The sequence below is a fragment of the Heliangelus exortis genome, chromosome 21, assembly GCF_036169615.1.
Source record: "Heliangelus exortis chromosome 21, bHelExo1.hap1, whole genome shotgun sequence".
Lineage (NCBI taxonomy): Eukaryota > Metazoa > Chordata > Aves > Apodiformes > Trochilidae > Heliangelus > Heliangelus exortis.
Genome location: NC_092442.1, coordinates 9,745,175 through 9,765,661, shown reverse-complemented (window position 1 = coordinate 9,765,661; position 20,487 = coordinate 9,745,175). Strand labels below are relative to the sequence as shown.

The 20,487-nt window shown below is 57.3% G+C and overlaps 1 protein-coding gene and 1 long non-coding RNA gene across 4 annotated transcripts; one reads left to right on the top strand and one right to left on the bottom strand.

The window, feature by feature from the left end:
• The first annotated feature begins 328 nt into the window (after positions 1–328).
• Positions 329–20,183, top strand: HNF1B (HNF1 homeobox B). Of its 3 annotated transcripts, none has more exons than XM_071765131.1 (9): positions 329–778; positions 5,388–5,587; positions 6,708–6,972; positions 7,537–7,778; positions 13,642–13,802; positions 16,069–16,201; positions 16,293–16,484; positions 17,017–17,135; positions 19,611–20,183. In XM_071765131.1, exons 1-9 carry the CDS (start codon positions 441–443, stop codon positions 19,629–19,631), a joined length of 1,671 nt encoding a protein of 556 aa, XP_071621232.1. In that variant the 5' UTR covers positions 329–440; the 3' UTR covers positions 19,632–20,183. The 3 variants fall into 3 exon arrangements, with proteins under 3 accessions (XP_071621232.1, XP_071621234.1, XP_071621235.1); XM_071765133.1 differs by having other exon boundaries at positions 330–778; positions 6,786–6,972; XM_071765134.1 differs by lacking the exon at positions 329–778 and adding an exon at positions 1,221–1,463.
• LOC139806042 (uncharacterized) lies at positions 12,896–16,074 on the bottom strand. Its single transcript, XR_011730085.1, has 2 exons — positions 14,746–16,074; positions 12,896–13,074 (listed from the first exon to the last, which is right to left on the bottom strand). It is a non-coding gene; the product is annotated as an uncharacterized lncRNA (long non-coding RNA).
• Positions 20,184–20,487: the final 304 nt, after the last annotated feature.

Sequence of the window (20,487 nt, the reverse complement as noted above, 5' to 3'; positions counted from 1 at the left end):
CCTGGGGGTGCGGGCAGAGGGGTGCCCCAGGGTGGTGGTGGGGATCCCATCCCCAACCCTGGATGTGCGGGCACCGGGACCGCGCTCCAGCCCCCCGACGGCAGTAGGTGAACCAGCGCCCGGTGCCACCGTCCCGTCCTTCCTGGCCGCTGCCCCCGCCGCTCCTCCCGCTCCTCCGGGGCCTCCCGCCGGTGGCGGGCAAAGTCCGTCCCAAGGCGGGCGATAAGGGCCGGGCCGGGGCGGGGGCGCGGGGGCCCGGGCGGCGGCCGGAGGAGAGGCCTGCCGGGCTGATTTGCATAAGGTATATTGCCTAATGGGGCGGTCATGGCTTGTTAGAGGGCGGCCCGCGGCCCGCAGCAGCTCCGCCGGCCGGGGCGGAGCGGCAGCGGCCGGAGGGAGGGCGGGAGGCAGCGGCGGGGCCCGCCGCCGGCCCGGGGAGGATGGTGTCCCAGCTCAGCGCCCTGCAACGGGAGCTGCTGGGGGCCCTGCTCAGCTCCGGAGCCACCAAGGAAGGGCTGATCCGCGCCTTGGAGGACATGGTGCCGGCCGGAGGGTTCGGGGTGAAGCTGGAGAGCCTGCCGCTCTCTCCCGGCGGGCCCCCCGACGGCAAGGCCGCCTTCCCGCCGCTGGCCAACGGGCACGGCAAGGGCAAGCTCTCGGGCGACGAGGGCTCGGAGGACGGCGACGACTTCGACACGCCGCAAATCCTCCGGGAGCTGCAGGCGCTCAACACGGAGGAGGCGGTGGAGCAGCGGGCGGAGGTGGACAGGATGATCAGGTACCGGCGGGGACCGGGATGGGACGGGGGACGCCCCTCAGCTCCCCGGGGTCGGTCCGCAAGCGCTCAGTCCGACGGCCCCAGCACTAAGAGTCCTGAGCCCGGGGGTCGTTCCCGCTGTGTCCCCCCCGGTGGCGGGTCCCGGTGCTCCCCGCCCGGCGAGGCTGTGCCCTGGGGAGCCGGGCGAGCAGCGGGACCGGGACTGGGCACCTCGGGACCCGCCGGCCGTCTTTTCTCGCCCTGTCGGGTGCTGCCGGGGCAGCGGAGGCTCGGACCGGCCTCCGGCTCCGTCCCTCCGCCCTCCCTCCGTGCCGGGAGATAAAACATAAACTGCAGCACGTGGAGCCCGGAGTGTTATTAATTTATTTCTATAAATCATCAACAGAAAGATACACAAAGGGCCGCGATTAGGGTGAGTGGAGCGGCGGGTTATTCATTGCTGAGGCTGTAAAGCGGCCGGGAGGGGGGAAGGAGGAAACCCCCGAAGCCGGCGAGGAACTGGGCTCCCGCTCCTGCCCGGTCCAGGGATGCGGCTCCGGGCCCCGCTCCGGGCCGGTCCCAGCCGTGCGGAGCTGAGGTGCCGTCGGGGCAGGGCTGGCTGCTGGTTCCGCGGAGCTGAGGACACTGGGGACACCGGGTGCGATGGTGACAGTCCCGACAGCGCTCCCGCGATGGCTCGAAGCAGGTCGGGAGCCCCTCGAGACCGTCGCTGGGTGCAGCGGGGACACCTCTGTGTGTCCCCTCGCCTGGCGCTGCGGTTTCCAGCCCCGTCCTGGTGCCCCGGCAGCTCCCTGAGCGCGGCACCGATCCTGTCTCCGGGCTCTGCTCCGCCGAAACCTCCGGACCCCCTGGCAGCCCCCATGAGCCCGCTGCCAGCCCCGGCTCTTGTCCCCTGCCACCCTCGGTGTCTCGGCAGCGACGTGCCGGGGGACGGGGACAGACATGGCGGGTGCGGTACCGGCAGGGACACGGTGACTTTTTGGGCCGGGTCCGGCAGTGGCACCCGTGCCTGCCGAGGGGCTGGGCTGGGTGCTACAGAGGCTCCGGGCCTTTTCTGTTGGGTTCCCAGCCCTCCTGCCCTGGGCCTCCGGGGACTCCTGCCTGTCCCCAGTGTCCCCATCTTGCTGGCCGCAGCCGTGCCCCGGGAGGTGGGGAGGAGGCTCAGGCCCGGGATCTCTGTGCTCCCACAGGTGTTTCTGTGCAAAGTTTGCCTTCGGTGCAAACAAGAGCAGGCACATGTCCCCGAGGAGCCTTTGCAAAGAGCTGGTGTTTGCTCTGAGGGAGCAGGAGGCCTTTGTACTTGGAGGGGCAGGTCGGGGAGTCGGGAACCATTTACTGCAGCCACGCACCGGGCTGCTCCACCTTGGGCTGTTCCTGCGCTCCTGGGACTGCTCCCGGAGGCTTTTTTGGGGCCTCGGTGTGGGCTTAGCCTCCCACCCACGGCATGAGCACGGGTGTTGCCCCTGGTGGTGCCAGTGGTTCACCCTCATCACAGCCCGGGTCGCCCAACGTCCCCCTTGGGCGTGCTGATGGCACCTAAAGGGCTTCAGCTCCTCCTGGCTCACCCAGACCCCACTCAGGCAAGAAACGTATCCCAAGGGCACCCAGATCCTGGGGCCAGCGGGGAAGGCACCTGTCCTTGGGCCAGAGATGCCCCAAAGCTGCTCCAAGAACCGCGTGGGGAGCGGCGGGCGCAGGCGAGTCCCCGTGAGCAGGGGAGATGCAGATCAGATTGATCACTTCTGCAGGGAGCCTGGTTTATAATCCATCTGTATAAATTCTTGGCATATTTCTCCCAGGATGTGGAGTGTATTTACCTGTTTTCAAGGCTCACAAATGGGGGTGAGAGAGCCCGGGGGTCCCTGGGGAGAGGGGACAGGCTTTGCACCCCTCCTGTGTGTGAGGCCAGGGTAGGAAACGATCCTTTTTCTGTCTGGGTTTCATCTGAATTAATTTTGTGCAAGAAGTAAACCACCTCTCCTTGATTTCAGTGGAGAAGGACTGCAGAGCCAGGGCTATAAACTGTTTCACCAGTATTACAAAGCACTCTTGTGTTGGGGTGTGTTTTGTTGTATTGTATTTTTTTTTCCTTTTTGCATGTCAAGTCCTGGTGAAGATTGTACAATTAATGGGGCTTTTTTATTTTGGTGACAGAACCAAAAAAAAATGGGCTTGTGTTGAATCAAAAGGTTTTCCCCTCTGGCTTCTTAGGTTAACCAAAAAGAGGGAAAAAAAAAAAAAAAAAAAAAAAAAAAAAGGCCAAATGAATACTCAAACTTTCATTTTGGGTCAAGTCCAAACATTTTGTTTAACATGAAACAAAATGTTTGGGTTTGGTTTCAGGTTGTTTAACCCTTTTGAATACGGTCAAGTTGATTTGTAAAGAAAAATCACAGCTTAGAAATTAAAAGCTGAACTTTTTTTTTGTAAGTGTGAATCATCAAGGTAAAGCCTTCCTTCAAATAATAAAACGAGGGGGAATGCAGGGACTTTTTTCCTAATTCCCATTTCTTTTTTTTTTTCCCCCCAGCCAAAACACTGCCAAGTTTTATTTAAATTTGCCAGTCACATCTGTAACCCCGAGTCACTCGTGTGACATTTCCCAAGTGTTCTGCTGCTCCTGATTTAACTCCGGGACAGCGATGCCCTTGGCTTCCTGGTAAACCAAAGGGCCAGTAGAAATGATAATGAGCCCGGTCCCATTAACTCGTTATTAATCAGTAATTAGCAGGAGCGGTTGGGTGATGTGAGCGGCGGGTGGCAGGGGTCAGTGCGAGCCCCTCGGCTCGGCCACGGTCACCAGCACAGTGGCTCTGCCATGGCCAGCACGGGGAGCAGAGAGGAGGGCTGGGTGAGGGACATTCCCTTCCCACCCTTTTGGGGGCTTCCACCTTCTCCAGGGGCAGCAGGAAGACCCGAGAGCCTCGAGACCCCCCTGCCAAAGCTGCCGGCTCCCGGTGCCGCTGTCACCCTCGAGTGCCACTGTCCCTCGGGGGCTGCCGTGCCCACGGCCTGGCTGCAGGGTGCTGTGTGTTTTGGGGACAGGAGCCGGATTTGCCCCGTCCACCGTGCTGAACCCAGGCTGGGATTTGGTGGGAAAGCAGAGCTGGTGTCCCTGTGTCCATCCAGCCCTGCCACCGGTGCCCTGTGGAAGGCACCGTTCCTACGGGGGCTTCTCCTGCTGTGGGGTGCAGGGCTGGGCACGGGGAAAACTCTGGGAAAGCTCTGTGCTTGTGCTCTGCTTCCCGGGGTCTGACACAGCCCCACCACTGCTGGTCGGGGACTTGGGCTTTGGATCCATCCAGCTTTGTTTCCACGCTGCGTTCAGGACAAAAAGTAAGGAATCTGTTTGTTGGCTTGTTGGGTTTTTTTGTTGTTGTTGTTTTCTTTTTCGTTTTTCTTTTTTTCCTGTGACAAGTTGAAGGATCCGAAATAAGTAATGAATTGGGAAAGCAGCCGGATGGTTATTCCAAGCCCAGCACTGGCATTATTTGAGTGCATGACTGTGACCAGGTTCGGGCTCCGCACTGATTTTTCGGGGCTAAAGCATTACCTTTTAGTGCAGAGTCCTCCTGTAGTGCAGGGGAAAGCTGGGGGTCTCAAATACAGTGAAGATTGGCCTGGTCCTCAGCCCCCATGCTGGGCTTTCATTAAGTACCACGGGCAGTGTTTTGATTTTTGGCTGTCATGTTATTTATTCCCTAGATCGGTGTCCTTGGGGCGCTGACACCAAAGTCATGAGGATTTAGGAAATAATCACTTTATGCTTGGCTCTTGTGAGACCCAAATTCAAGTGTTTAAAGATACTGAAGAATTACTTAAAATTATTAAGTGGAGTGGTTTTGGTTTTCCTTTTGGGGGCTTGCTGGGGTTCGTGTGCTCTCTTTGACCTTCTGCGTCTCGGCTGCTTGCAAATGGCTGACGGGAACGCTTTGCTGCTGTGATGGGGTGGAAATAGGGGCTCTTTTAAAGGAATACTGGGATTTGTAGGTAATTACCCATGTGGGAAGGGAAGGCAGAAGGTAAAGCAGCCAGCACGATGGGTGTTGTTGGGTGGCCGTGCGGGGGGCAAGCCTGGAGATATGAGCAAGGGGCAGAACAGCATCCCCAGCACCTCCAAATTACAGCTGTTCTCTTTCTTCAGAGAAATTCCCCACGTGGGCTTCCCAAATCCATATGTGTATGGATGTGCTTGTGTATCCCGTGCGTGTGAATTCAAAGGGGGAAGCTGCAGCAGACATAACCCAGCAGTGGTTGATGGGTGGGCTGTGGTTCTCCTGGGAGGATCTGTAGGTGCTTTGCCTCGTTGTGCCCCATCAAGACCCCAGGATCCTCTTTACTTTTCCTTCCCTGGGTGAAGAGCCCGGTGGGCACCCCCAAGGTGTCTGTGCCACCCCATGAGCCCTCATCTATTGCTCCTGGGGGTTGTTCTGGGAGGCCACAATGGTAATCAGGGAAGGAGAGTTGCTTGAGGCATCTACCGCCCTTCTGCAACAGGCTGCAGAATAATAATAATAATAATGGGTTTCCATCAGGGCAAGGAGTAAATACCAGGTGGTTTTTCCTCTCTCAGGAGAGATTAACCCTTCTTTCTCCCCCTACCCCCCAGTGAGGACCCGTGGCGGGCGGCGAAGATGATCAAGGGGTACATGCAGCAGCACAACATCCCCCAGAGGGAGGTGGTGGATGTCACTGGCCTCAACCAGTCCCACCTCTCCCAGCACCTCAACAAGGGCACCCCCATGAAGACTCAGAAGAGAGCTGCCCTCTACACGTGGTACGTCCGCAAGCAGCGGGAGATCCTCCGCCGTAAGTACCCGACACCCCTGGGGGGCAGGGGGGGCAGGGGGGTCCCCATGTCCCCATCCTGCCCTGGCACGTCTGGAGCCGGGCAAGGAGCAGTCCTGGGTCCTCTTCCCCGCAGAACTTCCGGTGTGGCTCATCCCTGGCTTTGTTCCCACCCCCAGGCTGACCAAATCTCCCCCAGAATATTTTTACAAATGCAGTTAATTTAGGGCACATGAAAATGAGGCAAGAGCCCCTTTTTGGTCACAGTGAGAGCTCCTCTGAGCCCATCCACGCAGCCGAGTTGCTGTGTATTTATATTCATTACAGTTGGGAAGGCAATTAATAATGGCACACAATGAGATGCCTTTCCCCACCTCTGCCTCCTTTTTGCTCTGTTTCTCAAGGCTGCTAATTTTCTGCAACTATTTGCAAAAAAAAAAAAAAAAAAAAAAAAAAAAAAAAGAGAGAGAGAAAACCACCACGGGGCAGCCCGTAGTGTTTAAATGACCAAGCCCTGGCTCGGTGTCTGGGGGTAGCCCTGGTTTTGGCTGAGCTGCAGGTTGGGGCAATGACCCCCCGAGAAGGGGCTCTGCCTCCCTCCTCCCAAAGGATGCAGCATCCACCCTGGGGGAAGCACAGAAAGGGGTTCAGCACCCAGACCCCTTGCTGTGAAACGACATCTCGAGAGGCTGGAGCACACAGAGCTTGCTCCAGCCCTGCCCCGCGTTCCCCCCCCTCGTCACCGGGGGGAAAAACCATTGTAACAATTGGGAGAATTCCCCTGGAAAACTGGGAATAATCAACCCCTCCCGTTTATCTGCCTTTGCTGTGCTGGGGAGGAGCAGCAGGGCTGCGGGAAGGTCACCTCTGGGGCTGGTGTCCCACGGGACGGGAGGCGGAGAGGGAAACCCCTCCGGGGGGGCTTTGCAGCCCTCCTGCCTGGCTCCAAAATTCCAAAAATCCTCCCGGAGCACCGGTGGCGAGCCCAGCCATGAATATGCATGAACTACCCATTAAACACCCGTCCCGCAGAGGGGGTAAGGACCCCCGGCCCCTTCCCCGGGTGGGTGGCAGGGGACAGGGGACGGTGACTCCGAGCAGCGGCTACAGGCCAGCTCACGTCTGCTCCTTTCTCTTTCAGAGTTCAACCAGACAGTCCAGGGGTGTGGAAATAGGACAGACAAAAGCAGTCAGGATCAGCTGCTGTTTCTCTTTCCAGAGTTCAATCAGCAGAACCAAGGGGCTGCCCAGCTCGACGACGCCTGCTCTGAAACCCCCAGCAAGAAGCTGCGGCGCAACCGGTTCAAGTGGGGGCCGGCGTCCCAGCAAATCTTGTACCAAGCCTACGAGCGGCAGAAGAACCCCAGCAAGGAGGAGCGGGAGGCTCTGGTGGAGGAATGCAACAGGTGACGGCACTGCTGCCCCCAGCCTTTCCTCCCAAAAACCACACCTCAAGCCGGGATCCCGCCTTCCAGTCCCGGCTGCTGGCTCTTGGCGTGGCTTTGCCGAGCTGCCTGGATGCTTTTTGCCTCGTTTTGACCATTTGGGCAGCAGCTGGGGCTGAGCAAGGTCCGGGCTGGGTTAGGGATGCTGCAGGGATAGCGCAGGGATGGCATGGGGATGCTGCAGGAATGCTGCAAGGATCCTGCAAAGATGCTGCAAGGATGCTGCAAAAATGCTGCAGGGGTGGCACGGGGATGGTGCAGGGCTATGACAGGGCCTGGAGATGCCACAGGGATGGCAAGGCTATAACAGGGATGTCCTGGGGATGCCACAGGACTAGAGCAATGTCAGAACCGGGAGGGATGGTTTTTGAGGCATGGATGTGGTAGCAGAGAGCAGGCAGGCTCATAGGAAGGCATTTAACGCCCTTGAATTTGCGTGTCCTCCGGAGCCCCCCCACCTGGGGTGATGGCAGAGGTCCCCCTCAAGCAGCAGCCTTGTTCCAACGTGTCCCCTTGCCCACACAGGGCTGAGTGTCTGCAGCGTGGGGTATCTCCCTCCAAGGCCCACGGGCTGGGCTCCAACCTGGTGACCGAAGTCCGGGTCTACAACTGGTTTGCCAACCGTCGGAAGGAGGAGGCTTTCCGCCAGAAGTTGGCCATGGATGCCTACAGCTCGGGCCAGCCCCCCCACACCATGAACCTGCTGCTCTCCCACGGCTCCCCCCACCACAACCAGCCCAGTGCCTCTCCCCCCACCAAGATGCCAGGTGAGCCGTGGTGGCAGCGGGGAGGAATCGCGGTGCCGGCTCCGGTTTCTGCCGGGGGAAGGGGTGCTGAGCCCTGGGGATGGGTCACCCTGGTGCCTGCCGTGGCTCTGAGGGGGGATGGAGAGGAGCAAAGTGGCATCGCTGCGGTGCTGTGACCAGGCACGTGGCAGGGGCTGGGTTTCCATCCTGCCAGGGACAAACCGGTGGTGGCTTGGTCGGTTTGATTCCCCGGAGCGGTGGTGCCGGTGGGTGGGCTCAGCCCCTGGGTTGTCCACGGCGGGGCCTTGGGGTGAGCACTGGTTTAGCATGGGGGGACGCACAGGGGAGAGCAGAGCAGCTGAAAACTCCCAGGGGGTTTCAGGAGGAGATAACACTGCCAGCGAGGGGGCTGGAGGCTGACCAGGCTGAGAGGCATTGTCGGGAAGACAATCCCCATTGTCCCCCTCCAGCTCACCCCACCTGGGAGTGGGTGCTCAGTGAGGGGGGGTGGGTGTGTGTCAGTGTGGGGGCTGCACCCCAACCGCCCCATGTCCCCCCTCGGCCACGGCACCGGTCCAGCCCGGCTGGGGAGGCTGAAACCAGCCACCTCTTGGAAATGACCCTGCCTGGCTCGTTACACACACCCAGCTCGTTACAAAGGCAAATTAAAAGAAACCCGTGTGGCAGCGAGTCCCTGCGGGAAGGGCACGGTGCCTGGGGAGAGGAGGTGTGGGGCTGGGGACGGTGCCAGCCCGTGGCCCAGCACCCACCCTGGGGTGCTGGTGAACGAGGGCAGCCCCCGGAGTGGTCCTTGGGGGATGCACCAGCCCCAGGGGGTGGGAGGGGGACGTCGCTCAGCATCCCACCCCTGCTGGGGACAGGCAGCATCCCACCCGGCTCCCGGGTACCGCTCTCCCCGTCGGGCCGGCCCGCGGTGACCAAAATGTGACCCTGCCCCAGGAATGCCCCGCACAATGGAGGGGACAGGGAGGACGTTTGCCCTCCTGTCACCGGCTGATTGCTTACAAGGTGCCCTACAAGCACATTGTCAGCAGAATCAGCTGTTTTCAGTGTCGGCCCGGCGGGCTTTACAATGCCCCACCAGCATGCAGCCCCGCGTTGTCATGGCGTTGTCCCCCCCGTGCACGCTTAATTGACAATTAAGCCGGGGCTTTGAACGAACCCCCCGGCCTTTGATGTGCCCCCCGCCTGCCAGCGCCCGGGCAGGCACCCCCCGAGAGCCTTTGTTTGCTTCTATTAGGGGATGGCAATTACTGTAACCGCGGGCATTTATCTCGGGCCCGGAGGGCTGTTAAGCCCCAACTTTTATTTTCCCGTCGGAGCGGTGGCCAGCAGGAGCCGGCCGTGGCTATAGGGCTGGTGACAGCCCATTCCGAGGGGCTTTGAGCGGGGCAGGAGTGATGGCCGTGGCGAAGGGCCCCTCCGGAGGGGTCAGCAGGGCCACAGCTGTGGGAATTTGTTGATGGCCAAAGCTCCTCTCCGTTGGCCTTGCTGAGGAGGAGGAGGAGGTGGGCACGGCGAGGGGCACCGGGGGTTTTAGGGCTGCTGTGGGGTGTTGGGCAGGGATGGGGCTCAGCCTGGGGTCACTTGGACCGTGTTGGGTCCAGCAGGCTTGCAGTGCCCTGAGCATCTCTGAGCTCACCACTGCTTAAACCTCCTCTGGGAGATATTTGGGGGCCTGAGGGCTCAGGGATGGTTGACCCCATCCAGGTCTGGCCATGCTGGGATCTGAACTGCCCTTGCACCACGGTTGGTGGTGGCCGGAGCCCTCAATGCCTTAACAGCTTAATGATGGTGCTGGGGCACTGCCCACATCTTTCCCCTGGTGTCCCCCAGCAGGGAAGGATGTGGCTTGGTGTGGGGCAGCTGTGGCATCTCTGCCATGCCCTCAGACAAAGAGGGATCCCTGGCTCCCCGGGGGTCTTGCCAAAGGGCGTCATGATCAGGGCAGGGATCAGAGCTGTAAAAGTCAAACATCCTCCCGGCCTCTTCTTGGGGACCCATCTGTCAGGCCTCCAGCCGTAGTTTTTAACTATTTGGAGGTAAATACTTAAAGCCTGTCTATCTCAGAGGCTTCTCTCAGACTCTGGACTTTTCCCTTCCTATGGGGTATTATCAGCCATCTCGGTTCCCTGTTTGATTTGAAGGTCACTCGGGGCTTTATCTCAGTGCCATGTCGTAGACTCTGGCTTATGCCATTTTTATCTTTAAGAGCCCTGAAGACAATTGGGGCATTGATGAGATTAGGTGGCTCACACCCCTCTTGCCAGCCTCCCTCCTCCTCCCTCCCTGCATACAAAGGGTCGGCCCGGCCGGCGCCCAGCACCCCCCCCAGAACCCCCTCCCCACTGCCACGGCGTCACCTCCAGCCCCTCCCAGGGGTTCTGCACTGAGGGGTGGTTTGTCTGGCTGTCTGTCCATCCATCCATCCCTACCTGCTCTGCAAATCGTGTATACACCTCTGTATATAGGTGAGTGCACATCAATGTATACATTTTTAGATAGCTCTATAGATGGAGATAACAAAAATAACTCGGCACCACCCCTGAAATTCCTTCTAAACCCAAAGGGCAATTTAAGAGGTTTAAAATTTCCTTAAAGAGGAGCCCATCCATAAACCCTTGGCTTTTCAGTCTATATCTGGATCCTCCACGTTGCTCCTCAGGTTTCGTGTTGGTTCTGGTTGCCGACCCGGTGCCAGGGGTTGTAATATTTTACTGTTGGGTGCATTGTGGGGCTCTGTGGGTGCAGTGCACTGTTAGGAGCTTTTCCCCCGTTTTATGGGGGGTAATTAGGGCTTTATGACAGGAGCGAAATGGGAGAGTCCAGTCCCCATAAACAGGTTTATAATGGATATAAACTACACACCTCTGTAACTTAGCAAGGTTAACACTTTAGAGACAATTTGAGTGGCAGCCCAAAAACCAGAGCTGCCCTGGACCTGCCTTTGGGAGGCTGAGGAAGTCCCAGCACCAACCCAGCTGCTTCCATGGTGCAGCATCACTGAGGGACCCCAAAAACCCCTCGGGTGCTCTGTCTCACCCCACTGCTGGTTGGGATGTGCCGGGTGACTGCGGCGGCTCCACGGGAAGCACACTGCAAAGTCCAGGGCTGTTTTCTGGTTTTGTCTTAAAGTACCATTTAATGGTATCAATTGGACTTGAAGCAGAGGGGGAGCCAAGCTGCTTCCTTGCTTTTGCTTGCCAAAAATACAAGGCTGAAATGGAAGGGTTTTGAAGGGACAGGTTTTCTCCTGGTCTCCTTTTCCCCCACTGCAGCAACACCCAGCGTGTGCCTGGGGTGAAAACAGCAAAGCTATTGACTGCTGCCCCAATCCCCCCAAAAACCAGATCCCTGGGAGCCATGGGCATCACACTGCCTGTCCCCCCCCCTGGGCTGAAACACAGGGTTAAGGCTATGGCAGCTTGTCTGGAAACATGGGAAAGCAGTAAAACATTTCACAGGCAGCACAGCTCGGGGGCTGCTCAATAGCCCGGTCCCATTAACAGACTTTTATTTTATGGTTGTAGCTCCAGTAAAAAAAAAAAAAAAAAAAAAAAAAAAAATTAAAAAAAAAAAGAAAAAAGAAAAAAAGAAAAAAGCCTTAAAGAAGGCAGGCTCCAGAGGCCATTCCCCATGATCCCCATCCAAGCTCTTCTCCTGGGCAGCCGTGGGGAGAGACTGAGGAGGAATAAATCTCTTTGCACTGTCGCTTTCCAGTGGCTCTGGAGCCCGACCTCGTGCTCCTCAGGAGAGTTAATTTGGGTTGAGACTTGGAGGCTTCAGCGGTTTTATCTAGAGACCCAAAATCTTGGTCAGCAGACTATCTGAAGATCTCAGTGTTGGTTATGGTTCCTCGGATAATCAAAGTCTTGTCCTTGGGACTGTGGGGAAAAGCTTGCAAATCAGCTTTGAACATCTGGTATGTTTTTACAGACAACTTCGTAACTCTGGGTGTCTTGGCTCAGGAGTTTCGAGCATCCTCAGTTGGCTAAAGCCTGATTTGGGGGATTAATCATTGGGTTTTTTTTTTCTTACTGAAAGCTTTACCAAACCCAAAGGGTCCCGAGGAGTGAGCAGAACCTCTGCCTTCCTTTCCAATAGGAGCTGCCTGTGCTCCTGTCTATCTCTCAGATCAGGAGCAGAAGAAAGGGCTTTGTTTTATCTCCCCTCCCATTGTTTGAGCAGCACTGCAGGATCTGGGCCCGGCAGTGGCTGAAGCACCCTCTGCACGAGGCTGGGAAGAATGTGTGTGACAGTGCCCGGGTTGAGTAATGTTTACCCTGTTCATGGCAGGGACGTCCACTCGGGCCGGCAAATATCCACCTGCCAGAGGACATTCTTTTATTATCAGGGATAAAAGGGGTTTTGCTGGGAAATGATCAGGAACCAGACATGGCGGGGAGATGCCTATCTGTCTGTGGGAGGTGTTTGACCAGCCCATGGGGAGCATTCGGTGGTGATTAAAGAGGGGCTTTGCCAGGGGTCTGCTGGAGGGTGCAGGGTAGCCCTCTGCTCTTTGGCAGGTGCTTTTGGTGCTCCTGGACTCAAATTATCATTTCCTTCCCTTTCCCTGGTTGGGAGAGTTTTAGAGTAGCCCTTAGAGCATCCCTGAGCCAGCCTGCATCAGCTCTTCCCCTCGGGCACCCAGGAGAAGGAAATCCCAGAATCCCAGGAGGAAGATCCTTTACTTGGGTGGTGTTTGGAGCTGAGGTTGTCTGTGCTGTGCTGGAGAAGCCACCAGCATCCTCCAGAGCCCCAGCGTCCTGGTGGTGGTGTCATTCTGAGGAGCTGGGATCATGGGCTGATGATGCTCTTGCTGGTCTCTGTTGCCCAGGTGGGCTTTGCCACCATGGTTTCCTTTCCCAGGAGAGCCGTGGGCTGTCTGTCTGTCTGTCTGTCTGTCTGTCACTCTACTGCTTCGATCCCGGGGCAGTTCAGTGAACCCAGCCGTGAGCAGGGTGCTGGACTCCTCATAATTAATGGCTTTTCCCTGTAGTCATCAAGGCAGTCTCATAAAAGACGCTTTTGTTTCCCCTGGGTTTTCCTCTGTTAATTATTTGTGATCTGTAGATGCCTTTCCATGACACATGGCTGATCATATGGTTATCAGTGAATTTAGCCAAATTAAGTATATTTATTCAGAAGAGCTGTGCCTGAGCCAGATTTCCCCTCCTGGGTGGCAGTGGTGGGCTGTGGTCTGAGCTGGTGGTTGGTGCCTCTCTGGTCCTTCCATCTTCCTGCAGTGACCTGTTAATCATACACCTGTTGAGAGGGAAATCGGATGCAGAAGAGTCTGAGGAAAAAAAGAAACCCAAACAATGTGAGAGCCCTGGTTGTCCCCAGCTGGGATAGAGCTGGGCAAAACTGGATGAGGGAAGAGCTGGAGGATGCAGAGATGCTCCCCATGACCCCCTGGCTGCTGTCCCAGAGCTGCAGGGACACAGGAAGAATTTCTACCAAGGATGCAAATGGTGCAAATTAAAGCACAAGGGGTGCAGATGGGTGTCCAGGCTGCTGGCCTGGGTCAGGCTCCCTTTCTGCCCCACGGCAGAGCCCCCGTGGGTGCTCAGCATCCCATCACCTCACCCTCGCTATAATTTCAGAAGAAGGGGTTGGGGAGAAGCTGGGAAGCAGGAGGCAGGGGCAGGTTGCCCAGTGCCATCCCTCCCGTTCATCATTCCTGGCTGTCACTTAGGAGCCTCCACATCTATTTTCATCCTCACACCACGCACATTAGGAGACCCGGGGAGGGGCTGTGGGGTTCCCCCTTTAGCGGGAAGACTTTCTGGGGGGTCGGGGACACCTTCTCCTGGGGTGGGGGTGTCCGTGGGCAACGCCAACATCCCGTGGTGTTTTGCAGGGGTGCGGTACAGCCAGGCCAGCGGGGAGGCGGCATCCTCTGGGGCCATCAGCCACCACGGCAGCAGTGCCATGGTCACCACCAGCCAGGCAGTCCTGCAGCAGGTCTCCCCGGCAGGCTTGGACCCGGGCCACGGTTTGCTCTCTCCCGACGGTAAAATGGTGAGTAGTACACCTGGCCCATTGTGGCTGCGGCGCTGATAAGATAAGAGGGCCCAGCGGGCAAAGCAAACACGCTTTCCCCGGGTTTCACACGCGGCCCGCGGGGAACAATGGGACATTGTGGGGCCGGGGCAGTGGCTGTCCCCACCGCCCACCTCGCAGGAAGCCCTCAGCCCCCCGCTGCCCCGCCGGTACCGGGGGGTTCTGCCGGCACAGCCCAGAAACCCGACAGAGCCCCGCGTTATCGACCGCGTGCCTGGCGGGCGGGACGGCGCTGGGTGGATCCCTGTTTGCTTTCTCCTGCCAGTGACAGGGGTATTGATTAAATTCTCATTCATTATATTTTTTTTCTTTTCCCCTATATCCTCCCAAGATTGGAGCTTGACTGGGGAAGCACTTTCCTTGAGAGTAGGGACCTCCTTGTGCCAGGGCATCACCCAGAGCTTCGTGTAGGCATCACCCAGGGCATCATCCAGGGCTTCGTGAGGGCTTCACTCAGAACAGCTGATATGGGCACCCCTGGCTGGTTCAAAGCCGTCTGGGGGAGGAGCAGGAGCCAGGGCAGGACTGCACAGCCTGGAGCAGGCTGCTGGGGACCTGTCTGTGGCCACTGCTCTTCCGGGAGGAGGTTTTTGTTGTGCTGCTGAAAGCGAAAGTCAAACATGGCACTGGGCAGCCAGGCCAAGCTCACTCTCCCTCAGTTTTCACTTCCATTTTCAGAGGGTTGGCCCTCCTGGGCCGTGATGTTGGTCTCCTCACGTGGCCATGGGGGGGGTCATCGTCCCCTCTCTCATTTATGGCACCGTTTAACTTTGCTTTTCCTTCTGGCTCCCGAGGGTCTCCATGCAGCCCCTTGGGTGCTGACCCTCTGAAGCCCAGCGTCCCCCACCAGACCCCCACCAAACCCAGCCCTCCCAGCACCCTGCCTCCACCCCAAACTCACCCCTATCTCCCAGGGGCGTGCTGAGCCTCATAACCCTGAGCCTCAAAGCCATAAAACGAGTCAGGAATGAAGGTGGCAGCCAACACTGAGTTCCTGGGGCTGGGGTCTGCAGGGATGGAGCTGATGCTGAGCTGGGGGGCAGAGGCTGCCAGCAACCCCTGCCTGCTCCCTCTGTGGGGACCCACCCAGGGGTGGGTTTGCCAGAGCACAGGGACCCTCAGGTGGGGCAGAGGGAGCTCATGGGGTCTGGGCAGCTGTGTGGTGGGAATGCAGAGGATGGAACTGGGAGAAGAGAGTTGCTGGGGTGCAGCAGGCAGAGCCCCGATGAACAGGAGGGACTTGGGTGCTCAGCAGTGAGCAGCTCTGCCAGCTTATCTCTGATCTTTAAACAGGGCCAGCTAGTGCTTGCAAGTGATTTAATAAAAATATGCTGTAGGCTGTGGTTTCTAGTAAGTAAACATGTGCCTTTAATACCCCACATGAAACCAAAAGCTGCCAAGGAAGTTGCTGCATCTGAAGGCAACTGATTTCCTCAGGGAGGAGCATTCCTGGGGCTGCAGCAGGCTGTGGAGATTCACTCTTCCACGCTCTGGCATTGCCCTTAGCTCAGTGCCAGAGGGTCCTGTGTCTGGAGGGGCTTTTCCAGCCATGCTCTCTCCAGAGGATTCCTCCTGGGGGCAGTGAAATGAGCCCAGGCGAGCAGCGTGCACTTGTCGTGAGCTGTTTGACTTGTGCAGCCGAGTGTGGTGTAACCTGGCCTTGAAGAGACTTTGAAAGTGGAAAATACCGGATCAGGAAATATGAGTCACTCCCGGGCTTTGGAATTTATTGATGGATTTGTTTCAATTGCAGCGGAGCTATCTCCAACTCACATGTGCAAAATAAACAGAGTGCTCAGACGGGTGTGCAGAAATGTCACACAAAGAACCCAGGGGATGGTTCTGGATTGGGATAGCAGGGGCTCAGTGCAAGAGGTCTAATTAGAGGGATTAGGAGAATGTGCAGCAATTAAAGCAAACAGGCACTTAGCTCCCTGTCTGTCCTGGGACCAGCCCCAGTTGTGCCAGGGTAGGTTTAGATTGGAAATTAGAAGAAACATCTTCACTGAAAGGGTTATCAAACCCAGCACGGGCTGCCCAGGGGGGAGGTTGGCTGAGGTGTTTCAAAGCTCTGTAGATGTGGTGCTGAGGGACATGGTTTAAACACTGGACTCAGTGGAGTTGGGTTAGTGGTTGGATTTGATCATTTTAAAGGTCTTTTCCAACCAGAATGATTCTGAGATGCTCTCTCTGATGGTGTCTGTCCTGCCTTGCTCCCTGACAGATCTCCGTGTCAGGGGGTGGGCTGCCCCCAGTCAGCACCCTGACCAACATCCACAGCTTGTCCCACCACAACCCTCAGCAGTCCCAGAACCTCATCATGACACCTCTCTCAGGAGTCATGGCCATCGCACAGAGTAAGCACACCCCCAGCTCCCCTCCCTGTCCCAGGGACCCCCAGCTCTCCACCAGCACTGATGTCCCTGCTCTGCTCTCTCCTCATCCCAGGCCTCAACACCTCGCAGGCACAGAGTGTCCCGGTTATCAACAGCGTTGCTGGCAGCCTGGCAGCTCTGCAGCCCGTCCAGTTCTCCCAGCAGCTCCACAGCCCCCACCAGCAGCCACTGATGCAGCAGTCTCCCAGCCATATGGCCCAGCAGCCTTTTATGGCCACCGTGACTCAGCTGCAGAACTCGCACAGTAAGGGTCGGGGATGGAGGTGCCAAGGGAAGGGCCAGGAAAACGAGTCCCGATGGAAAAGTCTCCTGTGAGCCCTTCCTGCCCAAGCTTGTGCCCCAGGGTACCAGCTGGGGTGGGGATGTGAGGGGATGCAGGAGGATGTGGGGTGGTCACATCACACCCCAACCTCTCCTTCTCCTGTGCCATCTCCTTTTCCACTCACCCCCCCACCAGCATTTTGTACAAACTTTATTTTCCCTCCCATGTTCCTGCTGCTAACACACCTGCTTTGCTGTTGAGGTGTCCAGCTCCATTGCTTTTTCTGCAAAGCAAACGCATCCCTGCTGTGCCCTGCAGAGATCTGGCTTCATCCCTAGGGCTCATCCATCCTCCTGGTCCCATCCCTGCTCCAGCACTGGGCTCTGCAGAGCTACCAGTGTCCAGTCCAGCCACAGCCCTTCCGTGCCCCTGATTGCCCTGGACAACCTGGTACCTAGAAAACAGCAGCTTGGGGGCTTTTTGGTGACAGGTGCTTGTCTCCATCTCTCCACAGTGTACACACACAAACAGGAGCCTCCCCAGTATTCCCACACCTCCCGCTTCCCCTCGGCGATGGTGGTGACAGACACCAGCAGCATCAGCACCCTGACCAACATGTCTTCCAGTAAGCAGGTAATGGACAAGGGTGACGAGGGCTGGGCTGCTCCTCCCTGGAGACAGGGATGGAGGAGAGCCATGTCCCACTGTGCTGGCCCTACCTGGGCAGCTGGGGATGAGCCTCAGGGTGCTGAGAACCCTGTGCTGGCCCTGAAAATCCTGCTTGCAGACGGCACGGGGTGGGGCTGGGTGATGGACTAGGAGGACTTGTGGTGGTGGCACCACCCTCATCCCTGGAAAAAACTTTATCCACGTGGGAGCATCCTCCTGGGGCTCAGATGGGGCTGAGCAGGCTCTGCTGCTTTGTGTCCAGGGGGAATCATCCCTGGTCAGAGCTGTGTGGAGGAGCTGGCTCTGCTGTGCCTCGATGTCCCCCAGCCCATAAACCTTTATCAGCTGCCTGGTGCAGGTGTAAGGCAGAACTGATCTGGGGCACATCGGGTGTGCGGGGCCTTGCTCAGACAATGGTCCCTTTCTGAAAGGCAGCTCTGGGGACTGTGGGAAATATGTGGCCCTTATTGATTGCTAGATAAATACGAGAGAGCCTTGAACTTGCATTCAGATAAACTTTCTTACCGAGCTTTGACAGGGGAGAGGAAAAAAAAATGTCTGCAACGATCACAGAGTAAATAGGGTGTGGGGTTGCCCTGAGACCCCCCCAGGATGCCCGGCGAGGGGCAAAGGAAGAGCTGCAGAGGGGAGAAGGCAGGAGAAGGGCTGCGGAGGGGGGGTTTGGGGTGATGGACACCCCCTCCCTGGCTCGGGCTCCCCGGGTCGCGGTGCTGTGTGCCCGGGGGCGGTCAGGCACGGCGGCTCCTCGGGAGCACCATTTCCTCCGCACGGCTTTATCGGCACATCTGGTGTGCGCTCAGCCCGAACTCCCCCTGATTAATGCTGCTCCCCCGCCACGGGCTGCCTTTGATGCCGGGCTGGCCCAAAGGAGCCCTGGGCACGCAGGAAATATCCCTGGCAAGAGAGATAGCGCCCGACCATCCCCGCTGCCCGGCCGGACCCTGCGATCAGCCTACCCTGACCGCCCGGGGTGCTGCGGGATCACTCCGTGTTCTCCCTCCAGCACGTTTTTGCACTTTAATTAAAAGAGCTCTCACGGCTCAGGAGAGGGGAAACGGGCCCCATGGGTGCAAGATGCTGAAACCCCCCCCTTATCCCCCCCCAGGCATCATAAATGAGCTGGTCCTGCAAGCAGCAGGAGCAGGGCTGGAGCAGGCAGTGGGGATGTGTCCCTTTGCCAGCCCCTGGGATGTTGTTTTCCCACCAATCACAGGATATTTGAGCGAAAGCTGGAAAAATTTATCTTTGAGAAATGATTTTTTTTCCTCGGTGCTGAGCCCTCTCAGCAGCAAGAGGTGAATGAAGCAGCACAGGGGCAGCACAGGGACCTGTGATTGCTGCTCACCCCTCAGTTGGGTCAGTGCATGAACATTTTTGGTGGTCTGGATTTCTGCTGCTGGTACCATTCCTTGGCTCTTCCACACTTTGCAAAGGGCTTCTCCAAGGTGGCCAGAAAGGACAGGAGGATCCCAGGATCCCCAGGGGAGCTGCAGTTCTGGGAGCTCTATTTGGTGTGTGCTGCTGGTGGGCATGGATGGATAAACCCCAGCAGTATCCCTCTCTTTGCAAGAGAAGTGTCCCCCTGAGAAGCAAAGCCTCTCCTTGATGGAGCTGGGCTGCTCCCAGTCCTGCCAGAGGGGATGGAAGCTGGAGGGATGTCCCCAGTCCCTCCCCCCCCGGGCTGTCCCCTGGCAGCCTGATGCTGCAGATCACTTATCAGATGATGTTGTTTAGACCTGGAAGGGGCAAATACCTCCCGGTTCCTTTGACAACGCTTGAGGCTGAGCCACCATTTTTATTACGTTAGCAAACACCTGATAGCCCCAGCCTGTCCCTAATGACATCTCACGGGAGGCTCCTGGCGTCTCCTTATCTCCGTGTCACCCTGTTTGCTGTGAGCTCCAGCCCACAAGGTCACCCGCAGCTCCCAGCCCCCACACCCCACCAGTGACCAGGGGGACCCCCGGGTGTAGAAACCATCCCCCCGGGGATGGAGAAGGGTGGGATGGACGTGGTGGCTGCTCAGCTCCTTCACCCAGAGGTGACAGCAACGCTGGAGGACAGGATGGTCCCTGGCACTGCTCCCACCCTGCTGTGAGCTCCTCCTGCCTGCCTGATCTTGGCAATGTGGCCGAGTTGCACTGCACAGCCTCTGCAACAGCCTGCACACTGACAGGCCCTTTAAAAAGTATTAATAATAAATTTTATTAGTTTATTATTATTATTTATTTGTCGGGGAGGGGAGGGTTGGCAATATCTCACTGGGAAAGTATTTTCCCACTGCCTTGGTGGTGCTGGGGAGGTCTTGGGGCTGGCGTGGGAGGCGATGCCTCCAAACACTCTGTGTGCCCCCCACCCCCCGTGGTGCTGCCCTCACCCCCTGCCTCTGGGTCACTCTGCTGCTCTCTCCCTCCCCAGTGTCCCCTGCAAGCCTGGTGATGCTCCACACCTCGCTGCTTTTGCACATAGCAACGGGATCTTATTTTTCCACAACACCCCTCGGGTGAGCCGTGCTCCGAGCCCAGGGAATCGCCGGAGCGAAGCCCAGCGCCGCAGCCAGGAGCCCAGCACCCCCAGGACCAGGAGCCCCACTCAGGACCAGCCTGGATTCACCACCTGCCCACCCGGGACCCTGCCTCTCCTTCCCTCCACGCAGTATTTCCAAGACATGTCTTGGGGATTGTTTCTTTTTTTTTTATTTTTTTCTTTTCCTGAAGTATTTGCCTTCCAAGAGGCTCTCCTGAGGAACAAGCTGTTCTGGGAACTGGCAGAAGGGCAAAATGGATAATATTTAAGTTAAACTCCTCCACACGACGGACTGAGAGGGACTTGGGTCTGTTACTTGGTGTTTGGAAGGAGGAATTGCATGTGCTGTTGAACTGAGCCAATTAAACTGTAAATATAGGTACAGTCTGCTCCATCCTCACCCTCCCCTGCTCCTATACATAGAGATTTATATAAAAGAAGTAAATTTTGTCCAATGGATGTAAACTACTGTAATTAAGTGCAATTCCCCCATCTGTATATATTGTTCCCAAATCTTTCCTCTTCTCCCTTTTTTTTTGTTTTGGTTTTTTTTTTTGTTTTGTTTTGGGTTTTGGTAAAGGTCAGAGCTGAGCATGGTTTTGTATTTCTCTTCTACATTGAAATGAGTTAATTCATCAGGAAAGAGCTGGGCCTCTGGAAGGAAGCTGGTCTGGCAGCCCTGGTGTCACCATGTTTGTCCCTTTCATGGTGACATCCCATGTGAAGAGAGAGCATGGAGCCAGCCCTGGCAGGACCTGGACAATCCATG

Coding starts and splice junctions, on each gene's coding strand:
- HNF1B (XM_071765131.1), top strand. CDS start 441: ATGGTGTCCCAGCTCAGCGCCCTGCAACGGGAGCTGCTGGGGGCCCTG. Junction 16,485..17,016: donor TCAGCTGCAGAACTCGCACA/GTAAGGGTCGGG, acceptor ATCTCTCCACAG/TGTACACACACAAACAGGAG. Junction 17,136..19,610: donor ACATGTCTTCCAGTAAGCAG/GTAATGGACAAG, acceptor CTCCCTCCCCAG/TGTCCCCTGCAAGCCTGGTG.